The 27,104-nt window shown below is 38.8% G+C and overlaps 3 protein-coding genes across 7 annotated transcripts in view; all 3 read left to right on the top strand.

Moving 5' to 3' along the window:
- Positions 1–69: 69 nt before the first annotated feature.
- On the top strand, positions 70–4,750 carry nabp1a (nucleic acid binding protein 1a). 4 transcript variants are annotated; one of them, XM_044217002.1, is made up of 7 exons: positions 243–1,385; positions 1,635–1,773; positions 1,977–2,048; positions 2,515–2,599; positions 2,862–2,913; positions 3,134–3,293; positions 3,718–3,745. In XM_044217002.1, the coding sequence occupies exons 1-6, from the start codon at positions 1,292–1,294 to the stop codon at positions 3,268–3,270; spliced, it is 579 nt and encodes a 192-aa protein (XP_044072937.1). In that variant the 5' UTR covers positions 243–1,291; the 3' UTR covers positions 3,271–3,293; positions 3,718–3,745. The 4 variants fall into 4 exon arrangements, with proteins under 4 accessions (XP_044072934.1, XP_044072937.1, XP_044072936.1 ...); XM_044217001.1 differs by having other exon boundaries at positions 2,862–2,931; XM_044216999.1 differs by lacking the exon at positions 3,134–3,293 and having other exon boundaries at positions 70–1,385; positions 2,862–2,931; positions 3,718–4,750.
- Positions 4,751–4,899: 149 nt separating this feature from the next.
- LOC122885641 (C-X-C chemokine receptor type 2-like) lies at positions 4,900–8,929 on the top strand. 2 transcript variants are annotated; one of them, XM_044216998.1, is made up of 2 exons: positions 4,900–6,861; positions 7,330–8,929. In XM_044216998.1, exons 1-2 carry the CDS (start codon positions 6,855–6,857, stop codon positions 8,373–8,375), a joined length of 1,053 nt encoding a protein of 350 aa, XP_044072933.1. In that variant the 5' UTR covers positions 4,900–6,854; the 3' UTR covers positions 8,376–8,929. The 2 variants fall into 2 exon arrangements, with proteins under 2 accessions (XP_044072933.1, XP_044072931.1); XM_044216996.1 differs by having other exon boundaries at positions 7,303–8,929.
- Positions 8,930–20,047: 11,118 nt separating this feature from the next.
- spegb (striated muscle enriched protein kinase b) overlaps positions 20,048–27,104 on the top strand; it is a 40,664-nt gene continuing 33,607 nt past the window's right edge. The window contains exon 1 of the mRNA XM_044217424.1: positions 20,048–21,155. Within this exon, the coding sequence (XP_044073359.1) occupies positions 20,738–21,155 (418 nt within the window). The 5' untranslated portion in view covers positions 20,048–20,737. The remainder of the gene's footprint in view (positions 21,156–27,104) is intronic.

Here is a 27,104-nt window from a genome sequence, read left to right as displayed (position 1 = left end):
GCGAATGGCATTAGTTTGGTTCAAACCAACTAACGTTACTTTCTTTCTTTTCTGTAAACAGGTCAGCACATTGTCTGCTTATATTTGAGACTGCATTGAATTTATAAATAGAAGCCTGATAATTTTCGTATCTGACGACAGGATTGTATAACGTTAAGAGCACATAAAAAGAAGTTTCAACGTTGATACCCTTTGCTTATGTAGGATAATGGAACTGACTGAGTCAGATAAATATGACCGGCAGTATTCGCTGACGTAGTTTTGGGGGCATTGTGAAGCAGGGGAGCTCGTGTAGTGAATAGCTTGTGCAGATTTTAAATAGCGTTTTTGGGCTTCAGTATTGTTTAGGCACGAATAACCAGGGCACTTAACACAAGGCTTTTCGAACACTTGCAACGTTAAAGGGGGCACATTTAGATATAGACACACCAGTCTTATAACAAAGCATTTGGCCAGACTGCGCGCTAGCAAAGCTAATCGTTCCACTTACTCAAAAGACGCTTTCAAAGGAAATGCGGTCGATTTGAATTTATTAACGTAAATTGGAGTTGTCTAAATGGTCGAGGGGAGATAATAACTGTTCTCTCAAAATAGTTAACAACACAGACAATTTTTCAATCGCTGGTGTAATCTACAGCCATCGGGGTGGACTTTGTTAAAACAGAAACATCTCAGATTTGACTCGCGATTCTGGATTTGCCAGCCTACTACCGCTGTTTTCTCTTGATTTCGACATTTAGGGCAACCGCATTACTAAATCGTTCAGTGCTTATTAGTTACATCAGTACGTTGTTCCACGTTAATCTACGTTATGTGAAGAATGCAGCTGTCATTATGGCGATAATCGCGAAAAGAAAGATGCACAGAGATTCATATCCTGAAATTAAAATAAGGTAGCTTATTTCACTAGCTTTCAGTACGAGCTAGCTGTTCCTTAGCTATCTAGCTAGCAAATTTAGTCACCCTGCTAGTGTGTTTGCTGAGGAGGCCAGTTAACTGTTATCAGCTTTTTCTTCCAGCGTCATAGTGGTTATGGTAATCGACTTGAATGTAACTCACTTAGTCGGCTATCTAAGAAGCTGGCTCTTGTGTTTATAAACAATAACGATAACGCTAGTGTTTTTAAGTAGGGTTTGTTAGGATTTAGCTAACAGGCTAATTACTTAGCTGAGCTAAAGCTAACGTTGTAGCTACCCATTAACGTTACAAAGTAACGACAGCCATCACTTATTGATAAGTTATTGAGTTTAATTGACAGGCAGGGAACAAACGTTTTAGTTCGAGACAAACAATGGCAACCCCAACAAACGAGGCCTTGTTTTTGATAAAGGATGTGAAGCCTGGGTCGAAAAATTTGAATATCGTATTCATCGTATTGGAAATAGGTAAGTGGTTGGAACGTGACTCTAACGTTAAAGCGTCTCTCCCCATACATCAACTCGTCCTTTTTTTTCTTCTTTTCTTAAAGGGGCCAGCAGTAACGTTATATATTACTTAGAGTAAAATTTCCCGTCAACAGAGACTTTTTTTTAATGAACTCATAATATTTCCATATAGGTCATGTAACCCTGCTCAGGCGTGTTTTGACTCGGTTTTCCCTATATATCTAAGTTATACTTGCTTTGTTCTGTTAGGGCGAGTAACCAAAACGAAAGATGGTCACGAGGTGCGCTCGTGCAAGGTGGCAGACAAGAGCGGGAGCATTGCTATCTCTGTTTGGGACGAACTCGGCAGCCTTATTCAGCCAGGGGACATCATCAAGCTGACCAGAGGGTAGGATTGTTTCCATGCTTGGAAACTGATGACATAAACAGTACTTGATCAGTTTATTTTGAATTTGTACTATTTACTGACAGATCAATGCACACACAATACCTGCATTTGACAGGTAGTTATGCAAACAAATTATTTCTCCTAGAATTTAAGAGCCAAGTTGCTCAGGTACATGCGTTTTTAACTTGCGATTTCTGTGTTAGCTATGCATCCATATGGAAAGGCTGCCTGACCTTATACACTGGAAGAGGAGGGGATCTACAGAAGATTGGAGAGTGAGTAGCCGCCCACAAACCTAGTTATACTTAAACAAAGTTCTCAAGCATCATACAAGACCAAGGTATTTTGTGCAATTTGTCAGTAACATGTAGGTTTTTAAAGCATAGTTGAAGAACATTAATATACAACTTTCTATCATGAAAACATAGATTCATATTATTTACTGTATACATTTTCTCAAAACAAATTAACATACATAACCTTTTAATCCCAAGACATCACATTTACACTAGTCTCACTCTGGCTTTTACTGTCCAGTGAGCAGCCTCCTGTAGAGAATAACTTCGGTGTTTTTTTTTTTTTTTTTTTTTTTTTTTTTTTTTTTGAAAGATCTCAAATCTAAATCTTAATAAAAACATTGATGCCCTACTGGTCAGACGATGATTGTTTCAAACTTTCAACCCACCTAAACTCATAATTTCTGATGTTTTGAATGTTCTGTTGAAACATGGGTCTCCACAGGTTCTGCATGGTGTATTCAGAAGTGCCCAACTTCAGTGAACCAAACCCAGAGCTACTAGCCCAACCAAACCAGCAGAACAAGTCTGTGAGTAGCCATGCACCCACTCCCATCAAATGCCCTGCTCGGGTGTCTATAATGGGATTATTTTGAAAATATATTCATATCTCTTGGATTAGAATATTCCCCAAAAAGAAAATAGTCCAAATATCAGCCCTTCAAGCCCCCCTTTTAAACACACCCCTGTTTGACGGCCTATATTAGTAACTTCTGTGTTTAAATAGTAAGTCCTCAGTCCAGCCTAACACCAATTGTGGGTGTTAAAGGTGGCATTCTCTTCCACTAACAGGGTAAACCAGACCAGAATCAGAGGGGGAACTCTCCGCCCAATCAGAATTCAGGTACACCTGCCCCACCAGGTCAGTATATTTTCCCTTATGCAAATAACCACTGCTCTACCAGTTACTCACTTACAGGAAACGGCAGACTTGTGCATGTTCTGTAGAATGGTGCACAATTGGTGCTGTGCATACAAAATGACTATAGAAGGGTGGTGTAGTGTGTCAGTATTACAGAAGTAAAATGTTTGAAAAGTAAACCTTCTTTTTTGTTTAAGTGAAGGCGCCCTGGTAGCTCACCTGGTAGAGCGTGCGCCACGTATCAATGCTGAGTCCTTACTGCAGCGGCCTGGGGTCAAGTCCGGCCCAGGACTGTACCTGTCAAATAAAGCAGAAAAGCAAAAAAAAAAAAGATTTTGAAATGAAGTGAAAATATGACAAAGGTAGTGTGGTGCCCTATTTCTTTATTGCTTACTTAAATCTGAAATGAGACATCTCTCGTCTCTTGATATTCTTATGTGTTTAGACAATAGGAGGCACAATAGGCATTTTCACAGCAGACATGTTGACTGGTCATAGTAGGAAAAGCACAGGTGTCACTAGTAACATTAACAATGGCTCAGTTCTTTTAAAGTGTCCCAGTAAACCATGACAGTGAGCCAGCTTGCACAGTATCAGGACCCTGAAACCAAAGCAGCCAAATAAATATCAGCCATCATTATTTTATTTACACTTGTTCTTTTCCTTCTGTGACATGTCAATGTCTTTTTGTTTTATAAAAAAAAAAAAAAAAAAGACTGACAGATGAAATGTCTTAAGATGCCTTCTTTTTTCAGTGAGGACTTACTTGTATTTCTCAACCCACAGGTAATGGTGCCATGCCGCCATTTGCCAACAACAACAACCCACCACCTGGTGCACCTCGTGACCCTGCGTTCGGAAGCATTGGGCGGTCCAACGGTCGGTCACCTGGCAACGGAGCACCTCCAGTTACTGTAGCAGGACCCCCAACAGCCGCAAAGTCTTCAGTTACCATTAGCAACGGCAGGGACCCACGGCGTGCCAAAAGATGAAATTGGGGTTAGGGGGGGATCATGTGGGAAAACTATGGACGTCCCCATTTCCCCCTGCCCATTTTTTTTTTTACATTTCTGCCCCTTCCCCGTTACAGCCTATTGGCTTTCAAAACAATTAAATTTGGGACTACTTGCATCACTTTTATAAAGGCTATCATAGTCAGATGTGTCGTTTGTCATGCGTAGTGCAAGTAGCGCTCTCAGTAAGCAGCACATTGTGAATGTGATCTACCACTTGATGCACTAGCAGGACTTTTTATATAGTCAAGCCTTGGTGCTTGAGTTGTGGTCAGCCTTCTCACTCCACATCCTTGTCCTCAAAATCTCACTGCAAATTGCCAGTTCTGTGCCAGTGTTACCCCCGTACACTGTCCTAACCCCCTTCCCTGTTAGGTTTCAAACTATACACCCTACTTGAACACTTGACGCACTTTCTTCTCTTAATTTATGTCGAGGCAAGGTTGCCTGTTATTTAAATCAGGAAATTCCGAAAATCCGTTTCTGCCTTTTTTAATAGGAAAGGCCTTAAGTTGGTGGAAATGAGTTGTTTGGACTGAATGCACAAGTGACATTCTTCAAAGGGTCTTCTCTCCCTTAACCAAACTGTATCCAAAGTGACTCTGTGACAGGAAAGGTGTTAGTTTTGAATTTTTAATGATGGGTAGGAACATAAATATTAAACTGTTTAAATTAATTTTTTTTTCTTTTTTCCACAAGACATGTTTTTCTTGTTTGCCATCAATTGTACCTTGATCAAGGTGGGACCACTTAAATACTGGCGAAACGGTTCACTGAATAAATTTTACAGTAATTCTGCTGCCACATTTGGGTTTTCTGTAGTCTGTTTGACAGTTGAACACAAGTTACTGTTAATGTCAATAAAATGTATGTCAAGTTGGTTAATCTGCACTAAAAAGGTTTAAAAGTGCCTTGTATAGTAATATGGCTAGAACAAACAAATTGTGACTGTTAGTTTATTTATTTTTGGCATTGTTCCAACCTCTTCTGGAGATGTACACAGTTTGTCACAAGTATCAACAGTAGCATAGTTATACAACAGCTGTATGAAGGGGTAAAGATGATGAGTAGATGAGATGGTATAAATTGACACTGCCACCTTTAGCGCTCCATGCTATCACGAACAAATATAAAATAAGCCTCCCATCAGATTTCATGTGATGTTTTTAATTCTACAGTACCATCTAGTGCCTACAAAATAAACTACATTTGTAATTTTAGAAGATGCTCCTAAATATGTGCTATATCTGAGCAGTGGGTTTTGTACCTTTTCTTCCCCCCACCCCTGAACTTTTATAGACCGAAAGCATTTGCATGAATTATTCCATTTTGAAGCAATGCATTGCATACAACAAAATGCTGTTTCTTCATATCCTTTGTTGCACCAAGCACCTAAACTTTATGACCTCCAAGCATTTTACTTTTGACGCACTTGCACTTTATTCTGGTTTAGTGTTGTCGAAAGTGGTAGAGCAGTAGTGATGCAAATACTATTCTGTTCTATTCAAATGAGAAGTTTATGTCTGACACACATTTCAAATGACACAATGGAGTCTGTTTAGTCTAACTAACAGCTCTCTGTTCTTTGAGCATATAAAGGGGAAAGAACATTCAAAAAAGACATGAAGGTGTCCCAGTGGGATGGAATATTAACAAAAACATCTGACATTGATTTGTGTACCACAATAGCTACACAACATGTAGGACTGGAATAGGGCTATAGAAAAAGTTATGTATAATGCTCACAAAATCCCAGTCCTAATGTTTAATGGCTCAGTTATTCTTTTTTTTTTTTTTTCTCACAATCCCACAGTGCTTTTACCCATATGTTCAGAACATGTTTATGTAAATCCACTTGTGATAAAATTGTAGTTCTTGTGACACTGGAAGTTGAAACACATGAGAAGTGTGGCAGGAAATGTGATGCTAGTTGCTCATGTGTCAACACAGATGCATGTCATGAGCTGGGAAGTTCCTCTCAGCAGCAGTGGTCAGTCAGAAATGGAGTCACATGTGGCTTGGAGTATTTTAAATTTCATTGCATGTAGATAGAAGCACAGATAGGGCTTTCAACCTGTTGCCCTCATCAGCTGTTGTGGGTTCTATTCTTTATAATAAACAACTAACCTAATATTTCCAAAATGTATGGAAGTATAATGTGTATAATATTTTTATTTCTATATACATTTATTTACTATATAAACATCAAATAAACAGGATGAGTGGTTTTGCAAAACCAGAGAACCAAGCAAAATTGAAATAAGTGACACTTAAACATTTCTGATATACTGCATCTGAATATCTTGATTATTCGTCCAGTGTCTATTTTGAATTCATAAACATTGCATGAACGGATGGTTTCTCTTTCGATTTTGCATACAGTGTGACAGCAGATCTCATGACACAGATGATTCAGATAACGTGGCATGGGTTTGTTTAGAGGGAAGCATTTTGGTTTAGGAATAACCAAACATTGATGTATCAAAAAACCCTTGACACAAGTAGAAAAGTACACAAAGTACAAGATTAAAAAGCTTTGAGAAGATAGTATTTAAATCAAAATGGGATTGGAAATCTAAATGTACGCAAAGTGCTGAGTATACTATGTGACAAATGCAGTTAAAATAAATAATTTAAAAATACAATTACAAATAAAATAATTAAACAGTGTTACAAGAGTAATACATCTACAGAAATATAACATTGTTGAGCTTTTAACTCAACCTCCAACTGTATTTTAAAGATGTGATACATTTGCTTTGATGGATGGATCTTCCTGTTCTTTCTTGAGGAAATCAGAAAACAGGTCTCTGGTTTGGGTGATGGGAGGAGTGTAGAGAAATATAGCCTGCTGTTTGTTCCTTGTCTCCTTGTCACATACTCAGTGTCTCCCACAAAGAAGATACCACAATGTCTGGTGAGTATTTAAATCCTTAGTTTAACAACTTGTATAACAACTTACAATTTATATTGATTGATATTTAATTAATGTATGGATTCATAGCAAACAGGCATTTTGACAGATTTTGTAGCCCTTAATACCTCACTGAAATATGTAGTAGGTAATTGGGCAAAGGGACATTTACAATTCAGTATTGTGATGGACATATGTGCTGTGACTACCTTTGTGTGTATAGCCTGCTGCATGTAGCCAGTCTGATCTGTTAAAAAGTACATTTTGTATTTTTATTATTATCATTATGTTAACAGGTTCAGCACTCAGACCTGCTCTATAGGAGAAGTGCAATGAGATAACCTGTTGGGAATTGGCGCTATCTAAATATCATTGAACTGAAAAGTTTATAATAGTTACATGTATATTGTATGACTGAAATTTTATCTCGATTGCTATCCTCAGATCCAAACAAATCTTTTCTGATCATAGACTTTGCGGATGCATATGAAGAACTCAACTATACATATGACCCAAACTTCACCATAAACCCGGACACGCAGCCCTGCAGCCACTTCTCCGCCCCAGATGCACTGATGGTTGTTGTCAGTGCGTTTTATGTCCTCATCTTTCTGTTGGCGATTCCTGGAAATCTGGTAGTGGCAGTGGTGATTGGCCTTAGCAAGCAGTCGCTGCCTCCCTCTGACCTCTACCTCCTCCACCTGGCCGTTGCCGACCTCCTGCTGGCCATTACTCTCCCATTCTTGGCCACCTCTGCTATACAGGGTTGGGTGTTTGGAGACGCCATGTGCAAAATTGTCACCATCCTCCAAGAGCTAAGCTTCTACTCTAGCATTCTCTTCCTGACTTGCATTAGCATGGACCGTTACATGGTGATTGTGCGAGCGATGCAGGCTCGCAGGGCTAACCGACAGCTAGCCAGCTGGGGAATTTGTGCTGCTGTCTGGGCTGTTGGAGGACTTCTCTCTCTGCCAGGCCTTATAAGTTCTTCTTCGTCTTCCAGTAAATCCAGTCAGACAGTGTGTACTGAGCAATATGATCCCAGCAGTGCTGACGAGTGGCGGCTGGCCACTAGAATTCTTCGCCACACTTTGGGTTTTGTTATCCCCTTGGCCATCATGCTGTCCTGTTATGGAGTAACCATCCGGCGCCTCCTTAACATCCGCGGGGGGTTTCAGCGGCAACGAGCCATGAGAGTGATTGTGTTTGTGGTCGCCGCCTTCCTGCTTTGTTGGACACCGCACCACTTTGTAGTGATGACGGACACATTTTTCAGGGCAAAAATAGTGCCGTACCAGTGCCCAGCCAGGATGGCAGTGGATCAGGCCATGTTTGCCACCCAGAGTATGGGCCTGCTTCACAGTTGTGTCAACCCAGTGCTGTATGCTTTTGTGGGCGAGAAGTTCAGGAGGAGGCTGCTTCAGATAATGAAGAAGATGGGCATCCTGGAGAGAACATCAGTGTCAAGAAGCAGCAGGTCTTCACTGTCATCAGAAATCACATCCACATTCATGTGAGAACGCCAAAGAGACACTTTAAGCTATTCGGATAAATTGATCACATCAGCGTGTTTACTGCACGATCTCAAGTGCTGGACTCGAGTTGCTCTGAACATTTCACCAAATTTGTAAATATTTTTTAAAGCTTTGTTCTATTTTTAACAAATCTTGTTGAACTTGTTTTTGGTTTCAATCCAGTGTATGCCAAAGTAGGCTATACTAGTTGGGCTGCAAACATCAACAACATTGTTTTTGTGGTTACCCATTAAAAAAACCCTCTCTTTACTCAGCCATGTCTAGTTATGTGGAAACTGTGGAAAACATGTTTGTCAAGTGTGTCTCTGTTTCATCACAGTAATACTATGTCTCAACATTAAGACAAAACATCCGCTGAGAAACACCTGCAGCAGAGAGTTCTGGAAAAAGCTAGAATTTGAGTTGAGTTAAGACAATTCAGTCTGTTTGAGTTTTATGTACATTAAGCTGAAGACAGCAGGTTGCTATTCACACGGCAAACAATTTGCAGTGTATGTACTGTTGCAATCATCAATAAAGTATTCTATAAACATGTACACTGCTTTCTGTTTCTGATTGATAGAACACCATTGAGTCACCACATGTCACCAAAGCTTTTACATCTGACATAAACAGCTGATAGAAGATACGACTTCCCTGTAACTAATCAGGCGGTTCTCATTCAGTTTTCATACTTATACCTGCAGAAAGTAATGCACTACACTTCTGATATAGGCCACGTAATAGTGTGCCAGGAGGCAGTGATCACGTGACTTATACGCTGCAGGCTGATCATTGCTAAAATTAAGGCATCTATAACTTAAACAATCGATGATCACAAATATGCTTCTTCATCTCGATTTTATGTTAGGGTGATGCGTGACATCTCCACTTTGGTTAAGGTTGGGGTTAAGGTAAAGGTTAGGTTCATAGACAACTTTTAAGGTGAAAAATTGACAAAATGCGGATAACTTATAGCTACAGTATATTCTGCAGGCTGCAACTCATCCTTGTCTGCTTGAATCTTGTTTGTTTGTTTAATTTGAATGCCAGAAGAAACACTGGCCTCATTACAGCCGGATTATTTCTTTTAATCAGGCAGTTTCCATTTCCAAAAATCCCTGCCTGAGTTAATATTAGCTGCAGCCTGTAATGTGGTGGTGATTGATATTTTCGATAATGAACATGCTCTGCGGTCATTTTTTGAGACAGTGTTGATATCATAAGCTCCAAAATGACAATATTATAATATCAGTGTGTATGAAATAAATAAGCTTTCTTTTTTTTTTTAAGATGTCTCTATGTTCCATCACAAGGGAAAACACTTCTCTGTTTAGGCTAGCTATTTCCACCATTTAGCCTACATGTCATTAAGAGGAGCTGTTGTGTGTATGATGTGTGGGTCTATGCTGCCGACTCAGAACGTGCCATTCTCCTCGACATCGTTCATCTTTGAATAGTAAGTATACTTAAAACACACCTCACAGTGTGCCTGTGTGTGATCCGGTGTCACTCTCAGCAAGAGGCAGTATTTAGTAGCAGTTATATTAGGAAATGTTATATGTTACTATGGCATCAACCAGGGTCATGTTATAGTTCATAGGCCAAACTGTATGACTGCCAGAGCCAATCGAATTTCGTAAAAAAAAAAAAAAAAACATGGTATACAGGAAGTAATTTGAACTCTAAAAACTATTCATGTGTTTGTACTACAATAGCAAGGAGGTCTGTGAAGTTTTAAGTCATTTGGCTTCATGGAGGCGGTATACTGGCAAAATTTAGATTTCTCAAAAACACGTTTTTAACTACTCCTCCTTAGCTGTTTATTTCACTTTCAATAAACTGTATGTTTGGCATCTATTGGCCACTATTTGCTGCTAACAGTTGGTTGGCCAAACTGTTTGACCAGATTAGGGGCATGGTCAAAAGGTGCCATAAGGATTTGGGGCATTTCGGGGATGTACCTGTTGTCTGCCACTGACAATAAGTTGTTCTGATTTTAGTAGTTAACTATTGGAATGACTTTCTAACACTCTAACTTTTAAGATTAGAAACCAAATTAGAGGAACATCTGCAACCCCTGGGGCCTCATGTATAAAACTGAGGACAATTCTACACTAAATGTTTTCGTACAGAAGAAAGATGAAACCTTTGTACCACTAAAAATACTCTGATGTATTGCTAGTGTATGCCTGCAAGTGGTGAGCAATATGGCCCAAATTTCATTTCATGATATATTAAGTTATTTCTTATTAAGTTTTCTGTCTTGCTGATTGAATTTTCCAAAGTCATCCTTGGTGTATGGAAAAGACAAGCTTAGAGTCTCAGTTGATGAATACAAATAAGATTAAAGCTACACCAACAGTGAAAATGTAAACCAAATTGGAAACATTACCTTGCATTCTTTGCATTCCGCCTTCCTATAGTCTATAATTTGGTTAATTATTTCATCGTGCATTAGCCTACCTTTACCATCTACATCACTATTTTCAAATTCTTCCAAACCATCCGTATGCAAGGGTTAAATTCACATGAGTAGCACACGCATCATTTCAGCCCTGTGTGTGCATACGCAGCATTTATACATGAGGCCCCTGGTTTCCATCATCTACCAGGCACCAAAGACAACCTGCTCAGTGCCTTCTGGTGTGATGGATAATGTCATACCTGCCATACCTTTCTTTCCTGTTAACTCATAGTAACTCTTTCTTCCTCTCTGCTCCCTCATTGTCTCAGTTATAGGGTTGGGAACCTTTGGGATTTTAACAATGCCAATTCCTTAACAATTCCCTTATCGATTCCTCGATTCCTCACAGTCACTTGCGCATACAAGTGACGGAGCAATACAGACTTCTGGGAAAATCTGGGAATCGTTAGCGGGAACCGTTAACTCAAATATGTCGAGGCGTTCCAGTATTGTTGGAAACCAGAAGCTTGTGGTTATTTGCATATACCTTTTTAAAATGAAAATATTGGTGGGTAAATTATAGTCAAAAACACATTATTTGGGCCTGGGAGAAACTTTAAAAAGTCGGACAATCACCACAGTCAGTCACTACAAGTTGAAGTTGACAGTTAGATAATTAAATTCAATTCAATTCAGTTTTATTTATATAGCACCAATTATAATATAATAACAAAAGTTATCTCATTGCACTTTTCCTATAGAGCAGGTCTAGACCGTACTCTTTATAATATTATTTACAGAGACCCAACAAATCCCACTATGAGCAAGCATTTGGCGACAGTGGCAAGGAAAAGGAGAGGAGAACTACGGGAGAGAGAAGATGTCGAGTTAGGAACATGCAGTAATGGGATAAAAATGCATACAGATGGAGAGCGAGAGAAGGAGAGAGGAAAGAGGTGCATCAAGATCGCTTTAAGATACGATGGTGCCTGACCATTAAGAGCTTTGTAGGTGAGGAGAAGGATTTTAAATTCTATTCTGGATTTTACAGGGAGCCAGTGCAGAGAAGCTAATATTGGAGAAATATGATCTCTTTTCATATTTCTTGTCAGTAACAAATGCATGCACTAGTTTTTTGGCATCATTTTGAGACAGGATGTGCCTGATTTTTGCAACATTGCGCAATAATGACACCAGACTGCCTGAAAATGAGACAAATCTCATTAGACTCTCCCTTTGCTTTTCAGGGTGGGCATTTACAAGTTAAACTACTCAAATAAAACTATGAAACCGAGAGCCACCTTAAGAACACAGTTGGGGTCTAATACATTATCAAATTGGCATTCTTCTATGATATAAACAAGGCCAGCCCAGCCATAGAAGCCAGAGTACGGTAAAATTTAGCCCAGTACAGTTTTATGAAGAGTAGGCATATAGGAAGCCTGTATGTGTTTGTCTGTCTGTCTGTTTCTTTGTTTTGTGTCCACTTGCATGTGTGTAAAGGGGCATATTCTGGAAAATATCCTTTTTTTTTTCAGAAGTCACTGTTGGCAGGTATGTAATGTCTGCCTAGGCACTTAACATGAATAGCTGTAATGATGCAAGAAATCTTCTCTTGTACAATGTACAGGAACAAGCTAAAGGCTAACACTCAAAAAATGAGGTTATGCTGTAGATGTTCACATGTTCTCATAGTACTTGAGAAAGCCTATTAATACAAATATTTTTCAGTTGAGTTAAATAGCTAAAACTCAGAATTCAGCTTTGTGTTTACACATTCTGTGAAACACAATGAAGATATGTATGATGATAATAATACAGCATTAAATAAGATAACTCTTTTTAAAACAGTGATAGTTAAAAGAGAGAAAGAGGCCCAAACCTTCATTCCAGTGGACCCAGAGGGACCCTGCTGAACCCTCTATGGATCCTGAGACCATGGGGGAAGATGGGACCTTTACTATTAAGAAGTATAATGAGAATGTATTTGATTAAAAACACACAAACACTTCTTACATGCTTGGCCCTCTTTTGGATGTCTTCCACAAATGCTGCAACCTCATCATCTTTGCGAGATGATGAGAGAAGCACACCCTCAAAGTAACCCCCTTCAGAGCTAGAGAACATACATGGGAATATGAATTGTAAAGACAATTGCAATCATTTGAAATATCAGTTTGCATTGCTTAAGAATTAACACCTGCACTGCCATGTAACAAATGACAGTTAATACATGGACATGCTTGGAAGATGACACATATAAAATATAAACAGACGGTCCGTCCTTTTTGAAGCGGTAGTGCGTCCGGTTCCCATCAGCTGACACGGCCAACATTTGTGGAGAACAGGCTGGGCAAGTGAACGGCTTGTCCATCTCGTAGGAACTTATCACCCACTCCATGAAACTCTTGTAGAATGTGTCAGAACAAACTTTACCAGTCTGTTGAAAGATTCATTAAAGCCAAAGTTATAAAGGACGTATATTGTGTACATATACTGTAGGCCAACCCACCCTGCCATACTCTGTTGTTTGCGCATCTAGCATTCTTATGAAGGTCAGACGAGAATTCCTTGGAGCAGCCAACTTCATTTCCTTAAAGCCTTGAAAAACAGCTACATCAAAGAGGGTGTAAAAATTGATGGTGCCAGGCAAGTAGATGCTTACTTGAACGTCATACAATTCTGGTGTCCAGCTGGCACAACAGCCTCCACAGCGCCGGGAGGTATCGTCCTGGGAAAAAAAGCATAAATTCATGTTATGTTGGCAGATAAAACCATAGAGAAAGGGTGTCTGCAGAGCTCGAAAAACCAGGAATGGTCAGACATTACGGTGTTACGTTCATGGTATGGAGTTACCTTTCATGTTGATGAACACCACATGCCTCCCAGGAATGACAGCTACAGTCTCTGGAGGGCAGTCACAAATGTGGTGTGGCATTTCCATTGGCAATATTCTAGCTGCAAAATTAATTAAATAAATACCAAAATTACAGAGGATTTTTTTCTTTCAAATCTTTCAAAAAATAAATTAATTGATTGATGGTTTCAAAGAAAAGAAAGAAGAATATATACTGTATATAGTACCACATGTGTGATGTGAATAGCACAAAGTGTTGGCGGCAGAGGCGTGTGGAAGCCATGAATCCTGGATGCCCGATTGTGTAGTGTTTGGGACTCATGGTGAATAACGTCACAGTCACAACAGTAATACTGCATGGGCATGCATTCAGCACATCTGATAACAGCTTCTTTCTTTAGGCACCTTTGACTGAGATGTGGTTTTATGCAGTTAGCTCTCAGCATATTGTCCATGAGCTGGTGTCTGGCTTCCTTCCACCTCTCTGATGAGGAAGTACTCCTCATTTTCCAGTCAGTGGCTGCTGTTGGCATGCTGGTGTCAACATCATTAATACTGACATCAACATGTGCTACACTGAGAAGTCTTGCCAGTTCTTTATGGGCAGCATCTGTTTCAGGAGAGGGGGAAAGTGTTGATAAAGCAAAATTAGGGCTGAACAATTAATCAAAATTTTATCGAAATCACAATATGGCCCAGTGCAATATCCAAGCAAAACCATACATGGCTGATGTAGATTGGTGGCAAGCTAAATACAAGTTGATGTATTTTGATTAAAACTGAAAAGTTATCCCCTTTAATTACCTATTAAAAAGAAAAATAATTTGTTACAAGATTATGTCAAATTCTGTCAATAATGAGGAACTGAGAGTGATTTAGAGTTTGGTTGTTGTTTGTTTTCTTTTGGGGGTGACAATTTATGTATTTTTTCAAACAGGATATCTATATTTGCAGAGATGCCAAAGGTGTTCGGACTAGGCAAAGAGGTGAAGAGTGTGGCCCACACATTATACTAATGGGATCCCCAACACAGCCACTAAAAACAGACATTATGTTATCACAAAGCATTTAAAAACAGACAGAATAAACAAGTTTGTGCACACATTAAATTTGAATGTAGTCCCATTTCTCAATAAGATTTTACACTTACATGGCAAAAAAACATGCTATGTAGCCCAGTCCTTATCCCTCTGACACTATTATCGGTGCCGTACATCCATCACTACCCACCCAAATATGCTAAACCAGTACGGACTATCCCCAATCTGGAAAATCATTGAGTGAGTGTTTATGGAATAATATGAAATTATTATTTGTGTGTAATATTATGTGTATTTAAAAACATACATTATGGCCAAATCGTGCCAAAAGTCATGGGAATCTTTAATGAAAAATAAGTTATGATCACTTATCAAGTCCTGCCTCTTGCTCATTAGGCATCTCCGCTGACGTCTCCTCAGGAACACTGGGAGTAACTGATCTGGCCCGTCTAGCTGAAAAGAGAAAGTTCAATGTGAAGGGTGCCAACAGAATGTCAGTGCAATGTCAATGGGAATGGAATATTTATTCATAATGGGAGTTTCTCACTGGTTGCAAATTGCAATAGGCTCCAGTAGCTCAATCATTACTAATCTAAGGCCTTTTTGCTCCCAATGGCACTCTCTCATTGCCTATTTCTCCTTCTGTATACAACCTAAAGAGCAACACATCTCTATTCATTTGGGTCTACCAAGTTTGGTCAGATGGCTTTTTCACTTATAGTATGTCAAATGTAGAACACAACACAGACACACAGACAGATAGCATAGTATTGTGCTTTAAAGTACACTTGTGAATGGTCCCTAAATACATAAAAAAACAAATGCAAATAATTAAAACTACACCATGTGACCACCCCAATGTGAGCTGCCGTGTGATAATAGATCACAGGACATGACAATCAGTTAAATTTTCCACTGGCTCTCCTGCCAGTTAACTTTCAAACGGTACACCAAGCCCAAGTTCGGTTCATGCATTGGTTTTTGGACCACGGTTCTCAAAAACAGAAATTGATTGTTGTAAATGTCTCTTCTCATCTGACAGTCACATATGTTCATTAATGTGCCCTTACAGCTTTTGTTTATGAGGTACTGGCATAGGTTAATGGAGATAGAAAAATAATTTCAACCCAATAAAAATATAAAATTTGGGCAATAATGTTGCCATCTTCATGTCGTTGTCTCCACCGAAACAGTGGTTGGGTGGGTTGGGTTTTCTTCTTTTTTCCCCCAAAAAGCACTACATAATCCAAGTAATGCAGGTAAAACCATATAGACTTCCTGCACAAATAACTTCTTTCAAATCACAGAACAATACCAAGTGACCACTGCAAAACGTTGTCAACTTTAGTCAAACATATTAAATGAACAGGTATGTATGGACTACACTGTTTTCATTTTCCAGGAGGAGCGGCACACAGGGCAGACCAAGCTTGATTACATTACACTATTTTAGTTGTCATACCATTACAGATTGAATGCAACATTTTAGAGTAACGAGCACCATGTTCTATATTCCATCAGTTAGCTTTTATCAGGCAAAGAACCGATGAGGATCTGAAAGAGACTACTACGCAAGCTTTTAGGCTAGGCTAGCTTGCTCGCTGTAGCTATGTTAGCCTTGCTGCTTGTCGAGTAAGGTTGGTCTCTCTCAAATCCATGGCAGTAATTATCCTTTAATACAAACTAGCTAATGGCGTATAGAACCTGGTGCTATTAGCTCTAAAATTACGCATCCAATCTGTAATGTTATGCAAGTAAAATAGTGTAACGTTAATGTGAGCACTAGGCTACATACTGTAGATTAGCCAGCAGCCTAGCTACTCACAAGATGGATGCCAACGTGACCACAATGTTATATATATAGCCACTGTTCTCTTCTGAAAATTGCAGATATATCGATAATCGTCAGGAAAGTTTCCTGATCAATGAGCCTACCCCACATTGAGATTTTGTAGATATAGTAAACAAAATGTTGGTATGAATCATAATGTCTGGCAGACAGGTGTTTTAACAGTTGTGTTGACATTCTGGAACTTGTGGTGTGGTGCATGTGTGCCTGACTAATTTCAGACTAAAACTAGATTCGAAGAGACACATTGGAATTATTTATATTGTAACAAAACAACTGTGTTCCAGCAGTCAAGCCACTAGGCAGAGGGGAGAGAGAAGCAAACATGCAGAGAGCGCAAAACAGGTTCGGGGAACAAGGCGGCCCTTTTTAAATACTTCATCTATAAACATACCAGGAAATGCAAATTTTGGAAGACAAATCTTTCCAAATCTTTACTTTTAGTGTGATTACATTAATCTGGGACACTGGAAAGCAGATTGTGAAATGCATAGAAAGGCTAACTGCCCTCTGATTTTGAATTCAAACACATCGTTACAGATGGAACATTAACATTTTATAATGTTCCACCTGTAATTCCTGATAATTCCATTTTCGAACAATAAATGACAGCCCTATTCACTATTAAATCTCACCCATCCCTTAAAACATGCACCATGTCTCCCTTAGCTTGAAAAGTCTGGGAGGTAGGAAGGAGCCTAAAGCCAAGGGTGTAAGCACCGTAATAGCCCAGATTAAACCCCACTGAAGCCAAGACAAATTATAAACACTGGCTTGCCTTGCTATGCCCACCTTGAGCACAACCATGGACAAGAGGCCATTGTTTAGCTAACCTGTACTAAGTTTAACATTACAGATGCCACAATGAATACTCGTTATATTGACGTACAATGAAAAACTTAAAATGTAGATACAAAACAATATATGTAAGAAATTCCCTTCACAACAATCATCTGGAATTTGTTTCCAATACTGGTCCTATATCATATCTATCCAGGAATACAGAATCACAAGATAAATGATCCAACTGCTGTTCATTTCATTGAACTACATGATATCAAACCAAAACTCTGTTATTTTCAACTAAAATCCCCTCAAATATTGAAGATCTCATTTTGATAGAAAGTCATTTAATATGTGGTTGTCATCATTTATTTAGATGACAGAATTGTGTATTTCATAATTTCATCACAGTATGACACTGATATGATACTATAAACAATAATATTGAATTATCGCCCATCTGTACTTGGTCATTAACATAACTTTTGAACATGTTCAGCATGCTATGCATAGTGCACACTACTACTTACCAGACAATTCCTGTTCACGGAACCCCATAGCAAGGTGGATTTGGGATGACTGACTGACACAGGAGAAATACCAGGATGCAAATAATCAGACAGACAAGACACAGAGAGCGAGAGAGAGAGACAGAAAGATAGACAGATAGATTGGGTCTTAAAAGAGCTGTTGGTTTTCATGTTTTACAAGGTGCTGGGACTGAGAGTTGAGGGAAACTGGTTATCTGTAAAACAGTAATAAAAGCACAGTGAGCGCATAGTCAAGAAAGCCTTCTCTAACGATGGCATTAGCTTATTTGTCTAGACTCTACAGCAGTGGTTCCCAAATGTTTTCATGGCAGGGGCCACCACAAGAGGCATTATTTTGCTCAGGAATGAGCCCAAAATGCACGCTCGTCCACACACCACACACTTTATGCACTGAATTTAGAGATGAGTGGTGAACAGCAGAGAGAAAGAAGATGGTAGAGGACTAGGTCCAAGCCAAGGCCTGTTCTCTCAATGGGCTAGTGAATTAAATGTAATGAAATTATTCCCCATTTTCTGGGGGACAGGACTCGACCCACAATTTGAAAAGGGAGAGTAACGTTAACCTAGCTAACTTGATTGAGTAACATATTTGAGCTAATTTCAACTACTGTAGCTTAGTTAGCTAGCGACTGAGCCTGGCTATATTGCAAATCATCTAATCTTAACAAGTGAAGTTGGTAACGTTAGCTACTTTGCAAAACGTTGATCAGTCAAATTTGTCACTTTTTATTTGTTGTTGACAAAATGGATTTGTTTCATGGCAAAATAGCTATTAGAATTTGTGATTTCAACACAATTTGGAGATCTTACCTGAGGCTAAAAGCAGTAACATATAAATACACATTAATGCAGCAGCAACATTAATCCAGAAACATCAGATACAATAGGAAAACACTAACAGGGAACATCATCTGCATAAATAGTACTTTTGATACCTTAAGTGAATGTTGCTGATAATACTTTATTTTTTCTATACGTTTAAGGTTTTGAAGTGGAGTACTTCTGAAGTAAAGGATCTGAATACTTCTTCCACCACTGCAAGCAGTATATGTGTCGCAATCTTAGACTGAATATAAAGATTTACTATACTACTATATATACAGTCTATGGTAGCAATAGTTCACAGTAGCATTATATTTGAAATTGTATTTGAGCTATCACAAGTGATTTGACTTTGTTAATATTATTATTTTTGCAGTTGCCTTTTTTTGCTGCTTGTGGCGGTGCTTTGATTGCTGATGTTAGTAGTTAGATTAATTTTAAGTGATCTGTTTTTTGTTTGTTTTGTTTCTTTACACGGTAAGTTTTCTTTTACAACATTGAACTGCTTGTGTAATGGACTTGGCTTGGTCCCTAATCCTTGTTTAAGAATACACACAATATACACACTTAGTAGCAATTTGCTAGCAGTAAATGTGTAGCAATAAGCTGTTCAGCTGTAAGCTTAAGATATAAGTTGTATTTTAAATTTGACTGTTGAGCTACCACAGGTGATTTGACATCTCATTGATGATGTGTTGTTATATTTGCAGCAATATGCCAGCAGTAGAGTTATATGCATAGCGATAAGCTAGCATATAACTAAGTTAGCAGTAAATTAGATTATAAATTGTTGTGAGCTGCAGTATTTGGAATCATTTTACTTCAGTTTGACTTAAATATTTCCATTTATTAAGACAGGCAGTAACTAATGCTAACCTAGTTTTCAATAGGTTTTTTTTTTTTTTTTGTTTTGGTTCAGGTGTTTTACTACCTACGTCCCAATTTTCAGTGGATATAACTACTCCAAATCTGTCCAATATGCTTCCTGTATGCAGAATATGATTCCGCCTCAACTTTGTCAGTCAATGTAAAAGATACTTAAAATATCAAAGCTGCCAGCTCACAATGTTAATGCAGTGATAATATTTTCTTTTTCATGATATTTGACCACCTCCCAACACATTTGGGAGGCCTACGTCAGCCTCTACATTTGACCTACAAATTGAATATCTGTCCCATACCGACCATCCCCTCCTCTGTGTCGCACCAAGTGTGTTGCACCATCTCACATGTTCTAGTGACCTCAGGTTGGCTAAAAATGACAAGGGGGCGGGAGCCTAGCAGTGAGTGGGCAGACGGCTCACCATGCAGCTGTCATTGTAAGGCTTGCTGGGCTGTGACTGTCATTTTCCCCTTCGGACTGACTGGCAGAGGTAGGGGGAGATCATGAGTGGGGTGGTTTAGCTCATGGGACAAGGAAGGGGGGGGGGAAGCTGTGACTTGCTGAACAGGACTTGATGCTTGCGTTCAAACAGAAGCCAAGGAAGAGCAGATCTCAAAGCCGCTGGGAATAAAGAGGAAACTCACTGAAGATTCACACCCCTTGTTCCCCAGGAGAACTTACACACTACTGGGGAATGGTTACAACAGGCTGAAAAGTCAGAGAACATCAGGATAAGGAGGGGGGAAAGCAGGACCGTCACTTCCAAGACAAGTCAGGGGAGCTGTTAATGCAACATGATCCAGTGGGTGCTGCCCTAAAAATACCTCTGGGCAGGAGAGTGGCAGCTATCTCTATCTGCTTAATTACCTGGTAATCAACTATTTCTTTTTCTTTTTCAGAGAACTTTAATTTGAGGAGAATTTATCCATGGCAGATAAGTTTCTATATATTTTAATTTGGCTTTTCAAGTAAAAGAAAGTTAGAAACTATCTTAAATTCAAAAATGTGAGAACCTTGTTAACTGTAATTTATATGTAAAGCCTGCTCATAGACTCTAATGCCCTCACTGGATTTCGGTTTAGAAAACTGAGAGAGGGCCCAGTCAGTGTTAGCCGTACGATCCACATACACAGTTACAGAATCCATTGTAGGATCTAGCAAATCAGTTCAACCATGAGAAAAGCTGAGGTGCAAATGACCCTGAAGAAAGGGGAAGATGAAGCAGTGGCGCTCCCGAGCCCCATCATCCCCCCAAAACGGTCCAAAGCGAGCCCAGAGCAAATTGGCCCGGAACCTCACGGACCCGATCATCCCACCCCAACTCCACCTGTTTTTGTACGCAAAATGAGGAACGCTGCTGTGGGGACAGGCTGTGACATCCGTCTCAAGGTGACTGTGGCAGGAGACCCCCAGCCCTCCCTGTACTGGTACCACAATGATGACCTTCTCAACATGGAGAACCAGGAGTACGGAGGGCTCTGGATTAGGGATTGCAAACCCAGTGATGCTGGCCTCTACACCTGCATCGCCAACAATCACCTGGGAGAGGCACGGAGCAGCGCTGTACTCGCTGTCTTGGATCTGGGTGAAGGTAATGCTAATGAATACCTTTAAAACTTCACACTTGTATCTAGATGATCAAATAGTGTAAGGAACTACTAAAGCATAACATTATACTCAGAGTATTCAGAAACCTGAACTATTTAAAAATAAATAAATAGCAAGGAGCTTTACATGGATTTGAGTACAAAACCTACAGTTCCTCCTGCAAACCCCTTTATAATAATGTCAATCTGATATCACAGTGTAATTTAGTCATCTAATGCACTCTTACATGTATTTAAGAATATCAGTAATGTCATTGTCAAGCTGACTGCAACAATGAGGTTTAAACTACAAAATCATTTATTGTAGTAACTTCCATGAAAATTGCACAGGATGCCACAGTCATCCAAAAGGCCCAGCCCCCTGAGCAGCAAGCACTAACTGGAAAACGTAATGTGGGCCTGTTTCATTTGCTGGAACATTAAGTGATAATGCTGACTAATATCTCAACCAGGACACAAGTTACTGTATCCACCATGGATGGTGTTTGGATGTAAATACCATCGTTGTCATGGTGCAGTATTCATTTAGGTGGTTAAGGGGCTAAATGGTTTCTGTCATTATCTGACACTTGGCCAGGCAATGCAGCTCTGTAGCTTTTAGAACTTTTGTTCTCCAGTTATTTGGGGGGCAAGGCATGCTATGAATTTCTCATAGATATCGTTTTTTGTTTTTTTTTAATCCATAAATATATTTAATACCAAATATTTCTTTGCTATATAAATCAAAGCATCCAATAAGAGTGAACTTGATTCATTGGAAGTATTGGAAAATATAGCATGCAACTGATTAATTTCCCAAGACACATAAAGATAGAGATAGGTTGTTGCTAATGCCTAATGCATCTGGAAAGGGGCACAAAAGCAACAAGCAAAGGAATAAACTGGTACTGTATAAAGACATCAGTGTCAACAAGATCTGTTTCAAATGACTTGTGTCATATAAGGTGTGATAGATGAATTACCATATGCTGAACAAATTGAATTATTGCATTAGTTCAGATTTTATATACTGTGTGTTGTTACAAATATATATCCAAAATGAGTCATCCATTTGGATTTAAACTTGATGCAACACTACATTTCTGAGAGATGTTTTTCTGAAGCAATGTAAGTTTATCTTTTATAGTGACACAGAGGAGGCTTTGGATAATTTGCAAACATTGACAGTTAAATCATGTTCATTTTCAAGTTCTTGGAAGTCCATAACTCCATTATCTACCTGCTTTTTGTGTTATGTTCTTGTAGATCCCAATTTGGAAACATAGATTTAGTATTTATATGGAATTGTGGGTATTGCTGTTTGAGATTGTCATATGAAGAGAAAGTTGATTAGATGTCCACCATGCATGCAGAGACACTGAAAATGAATCATTTTTTAAACAGCACTTGCTTTTGACAAAGTTGGCCAAAGCGAGCTCTCGAGAGTGTATTACAGTCAGATTCCTCAATGTCTAGCCAAGGATGCTCAGAAGGCCAATGTAGCTCTTCACTGTTGAAAAAAAAACTTGCATTCTGATCAACAAAACCTCTTTTTATGCATCTTGTGATCTCAAGCACTGATCTAAATTCAGCTCACCTGAGTGCTTCGTCCACTCAGCTACTTTGAAAAATGACATTACCAGCTCCACAAATATGCCCTTCATATATCAGCCCAACTACTTTGTCATTGTTCTGCAGTGCTCGGTGTGAGTGTGTAGTGGAAACTCACTCTTTAATTTAGAACTGCCTTTTCCTGCTGAGAGCATACTGTATGTGGCATGCATTTGTGTGTACTATGATGTTAAGACTCACCACTGTTGAATACAGTTCAATCAGTTTAACCTGAGTAAAGTTTTGGCAAATGATAGCATTCGCTGACAATGTAGAATAACGGACTGGGTGCTTACATAGCGATCCCTGCTGATTTCAAGATACAAGATGCTTTGTGCAAGCTTAGGACAAAAATTAGGTACGAAAAGAGTGGTGATGTGTGCAGACTGGACAACGTGATGACAAGGATTCCTTTTTAGTGTGGGCAGCAAGAAACCACAGTGTATTACATTTCCTTTACTATGTAAATATTGGATGCTTGGACAGAGTCCACAGAAAAGATGCACCATCAAATGTGAGTAAATTAACGATACGACCTCGCCTGCCTAGTTTACGAAAAAAGATACTGATAACAAAACATGCTTGAGTCTCCATTTCAGTGTGATTCTTAGAAAAGTAACTGAGCTTTTCTGCTAAAATTCTATTGTTTTATAAATCAGTAGGACTGACTTTGTTATGAATGTAACGGATGCAAAACAATGACAGATTAGAAAATGAAGATAAGGAGCCTACAATATAAATACAGTAATCACCCCAGTTTCTTTCAGTGACTTTCAGCATTGTTAGCATTGACAGGCTTTGACGATTATATAAGCAGTAATCCATGTGTTTCTGCACACCCAAAATGATCTTAGACTCGATAGATTGTGTGATTTTATGCAACATAGGCGACGCAGATACTGAATATCAGAAACTGTGGTAGCACCTCAGTATTAGTCACATGCATATCAACTTTCTTCAAACCCTTCAAATGAGGTTTGAAAACAAGATCTTGGTTCAGAAGTTTGACTCTCCATTTTAACCTTCAGTTTGATTCAGCGCTCTACTGCTTTGCCATGTGTGTCGTCTACAGCTGTCCCATCACTCATTGATACTGCCTGAACCCTTTCTCTCTCTCCCTCTTTGAAAATGTCTCTCTGTCCCGCTCCCCTCGTCCACCAACTCTCCCTAGTTATTTATACAGAGGAATGTGCCAGGCCTTAGAATTTTGTGATGTAGCAGGCCAGCGTCTCCTGTTACACAGGAAGACATCACTGCTAATTTAAGGCCGGCCCTGTATGACTTTTTTCCCTCTACTGATCAGGGAAAGGGCCAATTTTGAATCCACAACAGCTACTAAATACGCAGGAATGAATAAAGATGTCTGCCACATGTTGTGATGTCATGCATCTTTCACTATCCATACCGTTTATGCTCCATAATGTCTCTATCCTCTTTTGAGTTCTGTATTTGATTGTGCAGTCAGTCGGCAAATTAATGAAAGGATAAATAGATAAAAGCAATAGATAAAAGACTCTAATTCAGTCAAATATGTTTTAATAAATAGCACAAATAAGTAACTGAAATGTAAAAAATAATACAAGTAAAGCAATAGATAAGTAAAGATGATAGTAAAACCTTTAAATCTGCATAAATAGATTTTTTTGGTCACTTGGGGACAGCAAAACAAGTTTTAAACACAAAGTTGAAATATAATCATTGTATGAAGTTGTTATGGCGAACACATCAGCAAACGGTTGCCTTTTTACCCATTGTAGATGTGTTTCCTGGGCAACTCTCCAACTCCTGAAGGAAATATCTGGCTCTGTAGCTGAGAAATGCTCCACAATGTTCACCTGCTATTTGCCAACTTTGTTTGTCTGCCATTTATTGCTGGGCAGGAAGTGTACTGTGGGTTTTACCAGATCTTTTTTGCAGAAAACATGATTTGAAAATGACACTGATGAGAGCAGACAGAGTGAATCAAAACAGCAAAGTTACGGCCATAAAACCAAAACAATAAACTGAAAGAAGCTAACACGCTCTGGAGAGCTGAGGAAAACTGCAGTGTTGGGTGGCAATTATCTGTAGGTTTTTCACTCCAAGTGACACCTTGATCATTATACATAGTCATTTGACCCATTGTTATTATAAAAATATTGATTAGTGCTGCTTTAAACCTGCATTAGTTAATGCAGGTTTAGTAAACAGCCTATTTACACATCCAGCAAATGCACAGTAATTTTAACTTTCATTTAGAGCCGCGTCTACTTTCTGGAGGTGAGTGTAGAGAGCGGTGAGACGGAACCAAACAGTAAGCTGCAGGATGTAAAACCAAATCAATGAGCTAAAAGATGCTAAAAAAGCTGCATGGAGCTGAGGAGAACTGCAGTGTTGGGTGATTCTCTGGGTGACTAATAACAGCTCAGTAACTCATTAAAGCTATATTGCTTGTTTAAAGCTTGCAGAGTAATTACACTGTTTGGAGAGACCTAATACTGGGAACGTTAGATGTCTCCACTGAGTGTGACCATGGCCCCTTTCCAGGGTGTTTGGATAGTTTCCTCACCATGTTGTCTTCCTCCTGGACCATGAATGTGAATGAACAGGTGGAGCTGCAGTTACACTGTGGAAATCCCCTACATCGCCATGTTGCTTTACGTAGATTTAATAGTAGGTCAACAAATTAATGTTGTTTAATATACAAGAAATCCTGAAGGGTAATTATGGAGTTTGTTAGAGCTGCTAAACGACTTGGAGTAGCAGACTGTTTTGTCAGAATCACAGCAAATCTAATCTGGGTTTTTAAGTGTATGAGAGATTTCTAGTTTCCATACTCACATTCAGTCGAATATAATATAAAAGGAGTAACAGCTCATGAAAAGCAGAGAAGGAAATAGTGATGAGTAAACGTGATTGAAATACTGAAGTCTCATACATCACCATTATGATAAATATGGCCCTTTCTTATAACTATTTATACTTATTTTGTGGAATTGGGTGTTAACACTTAGTCATGCTGCATGAAGTCAAACCTGTGCAGTCATAGTATAATCGGTGCTGACAAAACTACATTGAAAATAATTACCTCACATTTAAAGGTGAACAACAGCAAAACGTCCTTGCAGCAAATTGCAGAACATGCAGTTTGCCAAGTCAGCAACACAAAATCCCTTGACTGCAACAAAATACCACTTTTTATGATATAAATGTGGTATTTTATTTTCAGTACAGCATAAGAAATATTTCTTACCTTTTAATTCTTATAATTCTTAGTTATGTGCCAATAACCAGATTCTGGATGTACAGTAAATGCAAAACAATAACAGTAGCAATAATATACATTAAAGAAAAGCAAAGAATATTAACTGTCCATATATCAAAATGAAGAAACCAACTGTGATTACTGGAATCCATTTGTGGAAAATTATGATTCTTAAGTTAGCTGTTTTAACGTGGAAGAAAATGTAAGTAGTTGGAAATATTGTAATATGGAATCTCATCATCATATATTTTTGGCTGCTGGAATAAAAAAAATGCACCACCTGGCAACAAAATTGCCCCAGTGCATTTCCAAGATGAGTGTAAATGTTAAATAACGCTTGTCTTTTTCTTTCACCAAATCAAGGATTCTGGCAATGTGGTGAGGTCATTCCACTTGTGTGTCGGTTTAATTTGGACTTTTGCAGACACAAGTCAAATTAAACATGGCAAAAAAACAACAGATCACTTCTGGCTCTACATTCCTCATGCCTAATTCTACTTCCAGAAACAAGCTGATTTTCACTGTAGAAGCATGACATTGTTTCATGCTTACTGGCACTCTTTTTAAACAAATTTTAAAGCTGCAATAATTTATTATTCTTTTTATGAACTTGGGGGTAGAAGAACTCCAACAAGTTGATAAACACAACGCTAACACATTACCACCCAATTTGTAATGGCACATCAGGAATTTGCAGGCCGTAACAAAGCTAAAATCAAAGAGCAAAAAGACGCTAAAAAGCTCAGTAGAGCTGACAGGAACTGCAGAGTTGGGTAATAATTCTCTGTGGGTTCATCACTACAAGCAACTTCTTTCACTTTACTCAGACAAACTAATATTTACACAGTTAGTGTGAAAACACAATTATTCAGCTACAGGTTATCATTCTCTAGCACATAGCCTGTGTGTTTCCCTTTGTTAAATTAATGTTGTTGAAATCATACATTAAAAAAAAAAACAAACAGAAAAGGTCCACATAAAGTGCAACTGAAACAAGAAGGCACTCTCCATGACCAGAGATTACATAATCAACAGAACATGTAAGAAAGCCTGTTGGTTAGGTATTTGCAATTATGAAAGTGATAACTACATTTTCTGC

The sequence above is a fragment of the Siniperca chuatsi genome, linkage group LG12, assembly GCF_020085105.1.
Source record: "Siniperca chuatsi isolate FFG_IHB_CAS linkage group LG12, ASM2008510v1, whole genome shotgun sequence".
Taxonomy (NCBI): Eukaryota; Metazoa; Chordata; class Actinopteri; order Centrarchiformes; family Sinipercidae; genus Siniperca; species Siniperca chuatsi.
This window is presented reverse-complemented; position numbering and strand designations above follow the sequence as displayed.

Excerpts from the sequence above, each read along its gene's own strand:
- nabp1a (XM_044216999.1), top strand. The coding sequence starts at position 1,292 with ATGGCAACCCCAACAAACGAGGCCTTGTTTTTGATAAAGGATGTGAAG. Across the intron at positions 1,774-1,976 it reads ATCATCAAGCTGACCAGAGG|CTATGCATCCATATGGAAAG; the intron begins GTAGGATTGTTT and ends TTTCTGTGTTAG. Across the intron at positions 2,600-2,861 it reads CAAACCAGCAGAACAAGTCT|GGTAAACCAGACCAGAATCA; the intron begins GTGAGTAGCCAT and ends TTCCACTAACAG.